At 36.2% G+C, this 10284-nt stretch overlaps 1 protein-coding gene across 2 annotated transcripts; it reads right to left on the bottom strand.

Annotated features, from left to right (window-relative positions):
* Positions 1-262: 262 nt before the first annotated feature.
* LOC107790269 (nucleolar complex-associated protein 2) lies at positions 263-8003 on the bottom strand. Of its 2 annotated transcripts, XR_012707672.1 has the most exons (13): positions 7841-8003; positions 7626-7750; positions 6306-6377; positions 5659-6222; positions 4642-4950; positions 4248-4304; positions 3058-3387; positions 2754-2960; positions 2448-2534; positions 1193-1287; positions 970-1107; positions 485-821; positions 263-385 (listed from the first exon to the last, which is right to left on the bottom strand). XR_012707672.1 is itself a non-coding variant. In XM_075249679.1 (12 exons), the coding sequence occupies exons 1-12, from the start codon at positions 7857-7859 to the stop codon at positions 557-559; spliced, it is 2268 nt and encodes a 755-aa protein (XP_075105780.1). In that variant the 5' UTR covers positions 7860-8003; the 3' UTR covers positions 263-556. The 2 variants fall into 2 exon arrangements, 1 of the variants encoding a protein (XP_075105780.1); XM_075249679.1 differs by having other exon boundaries at positions 263-821.
* Between the last annotated feature and the right edge of the window lie 2281 nt (positions 8004-10284).

Here is a 10284-nt window from a genome sequence, read left to right as displayed (position 1 = left end):
AATTTTCAATGTTGATACGAACATCTATTTCGAATTTATTTTCAGAAGCAGTTTAACTACATAAAAAGTATTACAAGTTACAGTTTTATAAAAATTTAACAAAAATTGTTAAGGAGAAAAAAATAGCAGCTACTTGAACAGAAAGCAACATTCTTTTCGGGAAGGAGCAGGAAAACAAAATTGAAAGTCAACAGACGTTACTTTATTCTACAGCAATGGGATGAAATACAATGAAGAAGGAAAAAAGGGAGACAAAAGGGTATAAAAAAGAACAGGCAAACAGACCTGTATAAGCGCCACCAAAGAAATGGATCAATCACTCAATTACATCTCAATCCCCAACTAGTTGAGATTAGTTATACGAATTGTCTATACGCAGTCTTTCCTATTGGGCACGGAAAAAAAGGATAAAAAAACAAAATTGATATGCTGACTTTTACAGGATAAATAATTTATGCTTATAGCAGACATGCAGCAAACTTACACTGGACAAATTGGCTCATTGCAAAACTGTTCTTGTTCATTCTTCAAGATCAGTTTAGCACTACAAGAATCATTAGACAGCAGATGCTACTCCTTTGGATCGCTTCCTTTTCCTGTTCTTCTTCCCATGAGATTTCCCTTTCTTCTTTGAAGGCTCTACAAATGACTTCTGTTTTATGCTTACTTCTTCGTCCGAGGGGGCGTCACTCATGGAATCCTCCTCCTCATCAGAACTGAGGATAAAATCCTCTACAATGTCTTCATCAAAAGCAGTCTCATCTTGCAGCTCCTTCCTTCTCTTCTTTTTCTTCTGCTTCTCCTCTGTAGACTGCTCGGCCCTGCAACATATCATATCAGTGAAATACGTTCATATACCAACTACATAATAAAGATAGCGTTTTGACCCCCGCTTCAGGTCTAAAGGGTTCTTTTCCTCTTCAGCAGTTAGTAGGGCTAGGAAAGTGGCTAAGAAGAATGTAAACATACTTGGTATTGCCTGCAGGTAGCCAAGAAGAACTGAAGACAGCATCTCCTTTGCTATCTTTACCATCATCATCGTCATCATCTTCGTCACTTTCAGTTATCTTAGTCCCAAAGATGGCTGAGTTTTGACCAACAAGTACACTGCAGATTACAAGTTCATTACTATATGATTCACGAAAAGATAATCATCAGATACAATTTTAAGAAAAATAGAGTATTGTGAAACCTGGATTCCTTTAATGAATCATTTCTCTGTTGTGCTCTCTGTCGGAGCATGGCGACATATTTTGATAGAGGACTCACTCCTGCATTCTTATCATCCTAAGGATGAATTTGAAGGTAAGAATTGTTTCCAGGAAACCAAGTCAAAAAAGATGCTTAATAACTTATCAGTAAAAGACTGAACATCGTGAACCTCTATGACGTTGCAAGCTTAAGAACAATACTTCGGGAAACCGTGATCTAAACAAGATTTATAGCCTCGGGAAGCCAAAAGCATTTTTTTCTGAAAAATGCACTCTTGGGAGATTTGAGATGTTTGGCCAAACACCAAGAATGCTTTTGAGTAGCAGCAGCAGCAGATTTATGCTATGGGAAGAAGCTAAAAAATTTTGCGAAGCATAAGCAGAAAATTATTTTTTCCAAGACAAATATCCTCGCCAAAAATTTATATTTACAAAACTATCTCATTAATTTAACCCATGCATCTCAAACATAAATACAATCCTCTTTTCCTCTTCCCATTTTTGGTTTAACTATATTTATATTGATTTAAAACCTTCATATATATATATATATATATATATATGACACACACAACAACAACAACAACAACCCAGTATAATCCCACAAATGGAGTTTGGGGAAGGTAGAGTGTACACAGTCTGTTTCCCTAGGCTTTATGTTTTAAATTTTAACTAAATAAAATAAACACTTATTAAAGTATTTCATAAAAACTATTTAAAATCATTTCTTTATTTAAATAATATTAACTTCAAAATAAACCCTGATTCGTAATTGACACTAAAGCACTTTTTGGAAAAATAAGCCAAACACAATCTATTTTTCAAATACTGGTAAAACACTTCCTAAATTATTTTTCCAACCACACATGCTTCTCCCCAAAAGTACTTCTGCAAAGTAATTCTCAAAATAAGCAGTTTCTGGAAGCCTGGCCAAACAGTCTCTTAAAGAGGTAATGGATTAACTTTAGAAGACCATATCCTCATAGTAACCCAACTATTCATGTCCATCAGAAAGATGCTCTGACAAGTTGTCGACAAAGCTTTCAATGTGTTCTCGACTAACGAAAGAAGATACCAAGTGCAGATTGGTTGACAAACAAAAGCAAGTTGACAGAATTTTACTGGTAAATGGGCAAAGTTTATATCACGACAAGTTAACTTCAACATTTTGCAAGATAAAAAGATGCTTCAAAGGCTACTTCCGCTAAAGCCATTAGAGAATTTCGGTGTTCAAACCTCAAGACAAGATTCTGCCGCTGGGTCATTAGGTAGAAATGAAATTGTCGTACGCTTCTTGTTTGTGTACTCTGAATTGGCTTCAATCTGTACCATTTTACAAGTCAACTTCATTTACTTATAACACAGGCTACATAGCAGAATAAACAAATTGTGCCAGCTAACAAATAGTCTGTAATAGAGATTAAAGAAGCAAACATGGTCTACGGAGAACTATATAGAGTTATTAATGGAGTACTAACATGTGACTTAAGAAAATAATACATGGTCATATCACCAATAGAACCAAGTGTCCAACAAGCATACCTCGCGAATGATTTGCCTAATTTCACGACGGAATCTTTCGACATTGGTGGACTTGCAGAAGTTGCGCAACCTAACAACAGGGACAAACGACAGCTCAAAGAAAGCAACTGAGTAGCTCCATTGAGCAAGATGCTCAGCAAGCTCCTCAACCACAGATAAAACACACGCTTCCTGAAATGCTCTCGTTTTCAACGTAAGTTTGCTAACCTGATACATCAAAAATACAGATTCAGAGAGGTAAGGTAAGTTCTTATAAAGCAGTACACCGATAACCTAAAGAAAATAGAGGCATTTTGAAAAGTACCCTTAAAACAGTACGGAAATCTATGGCTTTTCCAACTCCCCCTGTTGGAGGCCTATGCAATTCTTTTATCTCCAGCATGTCTAAAAGGAGCGTGGAAACAGGAACAAAAGAATTGGTGGAGGCAGCGATTCTGTTGAGCATTTTGATGCATCGCAATCTAAAAGGAAAATAGCGAGCAGTTGGAACCAAACGTGCTGCGCCAGAAATTATTTGTGTCAGTGGATAAGCCAGGGGCCTAAAATCTGGTTCTGAGCTGTAAGCACAGATAGCTGCAGTCCACAGCTCAAGACAATGTATATACTTCCACTGGTAAACCTTCAGAAATGACTCCTGAAAAGGGATTGAAAAAGAAGGAAGTATGATTAGATCCACTAGAAGGCAAACATAACCATCAAATAAAATAAAACATGTCGCGTAAAATACTGAAGCAACATGACACTCTTTTTCTTTTTTTTGATTAATCAACTTGACACTGAGCTACATGTGTCTTGAAAATTGTAAAATAAGGTGACAAGGCATTTTCCCAAATCAAACACTTAAAGCAGAATATTCTACCAGAATTTAGTCAACTCTAAAAAAGAATATTAAAAAAAAGGAAAAAGGAATGCTGCTTTCAAACCAAAGGATCAAATTCATCCACTACCAGTACCAGACGAGTTTGAAGCCACGGCTCAGCTAATAACTAACAGGAAGAGAAAACCTCTGTATAGGACTACCTCCTAAACCGAAACAAAAAGCAGAATAAGCATACGAAACTCATTCGTAACACTATTCCAAAGATCAGCACTAATGAAATTACCCAATACCAACTTGATCTAAGTTCTTTTCTGTGCTTCCACAGATGATTTGTTAACTTTTCGAGATGATTCTTAATAAAGAGCTCACAAGGGAAGTACCACGATTACCCGCCACTAAAAGGCACGGATAGTGTTCAAAAAGACACAACTAGTCATGGAAATATACTGAAGCAATCTGATAGTCTTTGAGCACTTTTTTCTCATGTGAAGACGTAAGGTACAAAGCAGCTTTGCAACTTTAGACCAATATACAATGTAATCAAGTACCCAAAGAAAAGGCAGTACAAAGTTATCTCTTAACCACCCAGAGAATAAAAATTAAACACACATTTTAGTTACCATAATCCCAAAAAAAAAAAAAAAATCCAGCTAAAAATATAAGAGTCGAAGTACCTTGGCCTTAGTATTGTGTGCTTCCTTGGACGATTGGTTAGTCTTTTGAGACGATTTCTGGGAAAGATTTGACAAGGGAAGAGCAATGAGCTTGCAGCCACTAACGGGCAAGGTTAACTTTCAATAGGATACCACCATTCATGTAAAATACTAAGCAACTTGATACTCTTTGAGCGCCTTTTCTCACGTGAAAATGTGAATTTAGGCTAACTTCTATTTTGAAAATGTTAAACCAGAGTATTCTTCAGCTAAAAATTATGGAAAAACATAGAAAACCCCTATACAAGATCCCCTTTTAACCCCAAAAAATTTATAGAATAAGCATATATCAGTGGTTGGTAACAAAAATCCAGACATAAGACATTTACCATTAACAGAAATAACAAACTGATACCTTGGTCTTAGTACCACCACTATGTGCTTCCCGTAAAATCATTGCTAATTGCCGAATGAAAACAAAGGCATGCTGGTATGCATTGGGAAGATCCACCCTAAGTAGTTCAACAAAACAATTACCAAGAAACTGAATATGCTGCAGCTTAGTTGCACTCATGAATTGGCAGTTCAACAAATAAGCTTTATACATTCCTCTAATGCACTCGTCAATGCAATCAGAACCAAGCTGCATACACAGGTCTCTTAGAAACAGAAAAGAGACAACTGGTAGTGCACCTCCGCCTGTACCCCAGAAATGAAGAAGAACCTGAAAAGTTAAATTCTGCTTAAGTTCATTTTCTTTAGAAAGAGAGAAGAATACTTCATACAGAGAATAAAAACTCTTGTGCCTCATGTCTTCTGAAAACAGAAAAGTCTAAAGCTTGAGTTCTTCGCAAGTATTTTTAAACTTAATTTTTATGGGTCATTAACTACCAACCAACAAACTTGAATTTCCCCTTTTTTTAATAGATATGTTACTATAACAGGATGCTTATATAAGATTCTTTTTTAAGAATTTCAGGACAGATATCAACGAGCTAAATTTTTTCATGACAGTATGGCATAAGCAGCCAGTGGGATTAACCGCATTTTATGTGTTTTGGATCTATTTACTTACTTTTGAATAGCATTTAAACATTCATTTTCGCAGTTTGAAGTGATCAAGGGCCAGATGCCATGTCATTCAACTGTCAAAAATCAAATTCACGTGCCTAATACCGAACATATGTGAAGGACTCCTATGAGAAAACGAAGATACTTAGCTTTTAGCAACAGCTAAAACCTTGAATCCAAAATAGACTAACCTTCCCCCTCTGCCCAAAAGGGGGGGGGGGGGATGAAATGTACAAGTTTCTTGTAAAAAAGAGGTATATTCTTGCAGAAGAAAACTGTTGGTGTGAATTCTATTAACCATTCCTTTGGACAAGAAAAAAGTTCACGTGAATTTTAAGAGTTATATCACTCAATCCCATACCTTCATATATTTCCTTAAAAGGACTGGAAAAGCAGCCAAAAATACAGATGAGAATCTGAGTCTTCGTAATGTAAATGATATCATTTCTGCATCAGTCATCTGGTTTAGAACATGTAGAGCATTTCCGAGATATGATTTCACCAAGTGGTTGTTGCTCTTCCACCGTTTAGTATTGGATATATCCTTTATCATCTGCTTCTGCCCACCAGAAGTTGGCAATTTCAACAGGCCACGAAGAATTCCGTCCATTTCTTTTAGAACAAACAACATTATTTTGTTGAACACACTGCTAGACATGGTACTCCACTTTGACTTAGCGTCTTCACCAGCATCATCACCGTAATGACAAGCTGTTCGAAAAGCTCTCATGAGAGACCTAATAGCCCCCGAACTCCTATTTTCATGAATTGAACCACACCAGGAATCCACCATTGCACTAGTGATGACATTTGTGGATGACTTGACCTCCTTTCCATCTGCATGAACACGTTGTTCAGTGTCAAATTCATCACCTTCGTCAGCTTCTTCTATTTCGTCTCCATCAATTTCAGTCTCGGCATCATCCTTCACAAAATTGAGATAAGATTCTACAAACCATTTTAAATATCATGAGAACAACAAGAAGGAAAGAAATAATAGAGACTTACATCAATATCCTCATCGTCAAATTCAAGGAGCTCCTTGTCATGCTCTTGCAAGAATTGATAAAACTCAGGATCCTACGAAAAAATGTGGCATATATTGGTTAAGACTTAAGAGCAATATCAGCACAAAAAAGTTCTGGAATGGATATTTGCACCATACTACTCTTGCAATGAAAGACTCAAAATGTATGGCAGATTGACATGATTGCACAATGATGCAAGTAGGCCAGACATAAAAATGAGCTACAGATAATGAGCTTAAACTCCATAAGGGAATCTACCAAGGTTAAGGCATGTCTGGTTTTGATATCATACCTAATAAAAATGTGATCGTAATAGGTACCTGTTTCTTCAAAGTTCAAACCTCCCATAAGACCCATATTCTGGCGTTGGCCGGGGAATATCCAGCAATAGTTTCCATAGAATGAATAACGGACCCGGCCACTATAACAGAAACTGAAATAGAAAGCCCCACAGGCACCATGTTCGAGGAGCCCAAAAAATGAAATGAACAAATCCTTTTCTATCTGTTGCAGGTTAAGGGCTCCTTCTAACTCCCTTCTTCAAAATCCAATCCGTATTTTTTATAGAGAAATCCCTAGTGATATACATGATACCATCCATTCTAGCTATGCTATTGTAAGAATAATTTTTCTTTTATGACCAAGAAATCCATCTTGAGCCAACCCTGAGGAGTGAGGACAAATCCCAGCTTCCAAAACTCAGGATAATGGGCCCATCACTCTACCCTCTCCACTTAAATACCAGGCTTAGTTCGCATAGAAAAGTGCTCGAATCTATGACCTAAGTCACAAGTCCCTCAACCTTTACCACTTGAACTAAGTCCTAGGGGCCTGTGCCTTGTTGTAAGAATAAAATACCTAGTCGATTCCACTCTTCTAGCCAAAAAGTCCTTTCTTTTACCAATTTTTCCATCTTCTCATTCATTCCATACGTGCCCTTCTTCCCCAAATTCTTCCGATTCTACCAGGGATCGGTCTTCATCATAAGCAATATAAAAAACACTTTTTTAACTAACACTTACATCTTTCTCCAATAGGGGTGATTAAATTAGAACTAGTTATTCAACAAGCACTTATATAAATGATCATAATTAGTTTCACACTATATTTTTTTAACAAGGAAAACTTCACCCTAAAATCTAAACAAGCCCTTAAGGAGTGACATAAAAAGGGTACTTCATAGCAAATTTTAAGCCCAAGACAAGTTGAAAACACAAGTAGAATCGTAAAAAATCGATCCAAACGTTAGAATTAGTGCCAGACAGTACTAAATCCAGAATTAAAAGCATAACAATCTCACCTTTTCTTGGAGTCTTTTCAACTGCTCCACATGTGACATCGCATTTTGCTTCGTAGATGATTTAGGCATCACTTCATCTGTATTTTTTTCAACCCCAGAGGATTTTTTGCTCAATTTTTCTGATGCTGACATACCCCACAAAAAAAAAGGAAGTTAACAAAATGGAACATGATGAAAAACAGAAAAACGTGTTGAAAGAATGAGAAAGGAATCACCTTTGTTCTTCGTCCCCATTGATTAAAATTTGTAAGCTTTTTTTTCTGCTTTGCTCCGGGGTTTAGTGTTGTCAAGGGTTTAGCTCTACCGATAAAGCTGCTGTAATAGAAGAAACTCGGACTGGGCTGATTGGACCAAAGATGAAATAGCATGGGATAGCCACTTTTTAACATGTTATTTAGTTTTTATCCAATACTGAGCAAAACTAGCCATAACTATATTAAAATTAATATAAAAATACGTTTTTACCCTTTTTCATGAGTGTTGTGTAAATATTAAGGACATGAGTATTATGTAAATATCTGTTGATATGAGAATGGGCCAACGAGTAATTAGTAGTTTATTCAAGAAGAGCCTGGTTATGGCTAGACAAGAGGATACATACAAATCAACAGATCGTGCAAGATAAATATAGTGAATCCAGTCTCGCAGATAATGATATCGTGATCCTTGAAAAATATTCAGATATGAGTTGGACTAGTTAAAGATACCATATGAGTGTTACGGAAATAAAAGAGAATCCCACTGGGAAAACAATCAAAACTTCAGTTCAGAAGCAATCGTACGAGTGCATGAGTGTGGCGGTAATTAACTAAGGATAATTACAGGTTGAGTACTTTATGTTATGCCCCATGTTTTCGTACATGAAAGTACGCCATATGTAAATTGATGAAAGCTCGAAAATGAGATGTTATATCCCTTATTTTCGTACGTTAAAGTTTCGTCGTAAGTTAATCGACGTAAGTTCGAGAATGAGATTATTTTGAGATTATAAGTATTATACTATTTCAAACAAGTGATAAGTAAATTCGTGAAGGTGAGAGGATGAGCGAATCAAAGAAAATGAATTTCGTCGAAGTTTGATATTTTGGGATAAAATATGGTCCAAGCTATAATACCCCGTATCTATGGACTAGTACCATATAAGGTACCATATGACCATGATAGTAAGGTGTATAAAGTATGTTAAAAGTGAGTAGTATTTTAAGTAATTTGAGATAATTCTTAATTATGTGGATATTTGGTTAATTATGAATTTTGGTGGAAGATTAACAATGTAATTAAGGAATTTTGGATAAAGATTAAAGGGCCCCAATGTGGCAGCCCATAAAGTCTTGATCAAAGCCTAATAATGTGACTCTTTAAGTGCATAAAATAGGTGACACATTTGGAGGATTTATGTGGCTTAGTCATCACAAAAAGATAGGGCCCACAACCTACTATTTAAAGAAACTTCTTATCTCATTAGATTGGATACTAGGCTTACTAATTAAAGATTGAAAAACTTCAGCATGAAAATTTCATCCAAGATCATATATGATAGTAACGTAAGTTACTTCAATTCATACGAGATTTATTAGCATAATAGCAACGAGATTTTGCGATTCTAAGGGAGTACTATGCTATCTTTCTCAAGAATATCATACGAATTTTTCTCTACTTCGATCCGTCATTACGTGATTTGTCGCAATTGACGTATGTTAGAGGGTTTGTTAAGAGAATCGGTTCAGATATGTTAAGGCTATCCCTTCTTTCCTTTTGGCATGATCCATACAATACAAACGAAACGAGAAAATGTACAACTTCCATAAATGACTCTATTCATAGAAATGCTAGAGATGCTTATGTTCTTGATTTCCCATGTGTCATATTATTCTATCATTTGTTCATGGGTATCAGAAAATACGTAAGTTGATAAAGTTTACTTCATGATATTAATCAAAGGCATAATGGTCTTATGACATTCCGAAAGATTTTATTGACGTACTTCTCATGCATTGCATTTATTTATACATGTACATTGACCCATGACCAGATGACATTATATACGCATATATTTATGTATATATATGTATATGGGATGCGGAAAAAGTTTACGGCGTTATATAGGCACCACCACCTGATCACGGCGTTATATACGCACCATCACCTAATCAGTTGATTTACGTTGATGATTTACACATAGTGGCCGAGATGATATGATGGGATGCCGTCAGAGGCTTGATGATGTTATGAATGTATATACCCATGTATGATATTTGTACGCATATGCATGATATTATAAGTATTAAATGATTCACAGAGCTATTCAAACTTACATACCGAGTCTTTTACTCCATGTTTCTCTCACGTCTATTATTTACTGATTTGTATTCCTTACATACTCGGTACATTATTTGTACTGACGTCCCTTTTGCCTGGGGACACTGTGTTTCATGCCCGCAAGTCTCGATAGACAGGCCGAGAGTCCTCCAAGTAGGCTATCAGCTCAGCGGAAGATATTGGTGCGCTCCATTTGCTTCGGAGTTGCTTATTTAGTTAGTATGATTTGGACGTGTATTGTTTAGTATGGTGGGGCCTTATCCCGACCTTTATGGTATTTATCTACTCTTAGAGGCTTGTAGACATATGTCATGTACGTAAAAGATTGTATGGCCTTGTC

Source organism: Nicotiana tabacum, chromosome 3, assembly GCF_000715075.1.
Source record: "Nicotiana tabacum cultivar K326 chromosome 3, ASM71507v2, whole genome shotgun sequence".
Classification (NCBI taxonomy): Eukaryota; Viridiplantae; Streptophyta; class Magnoliopsida; order Solanales; family Solanaceae; genus Nicotiana; species Nicotiana tabacum.
Note: the sequence above shows the minus strand (reverse complement) of the source record. Positions and strands in the feature narration are given on the sequence as shown.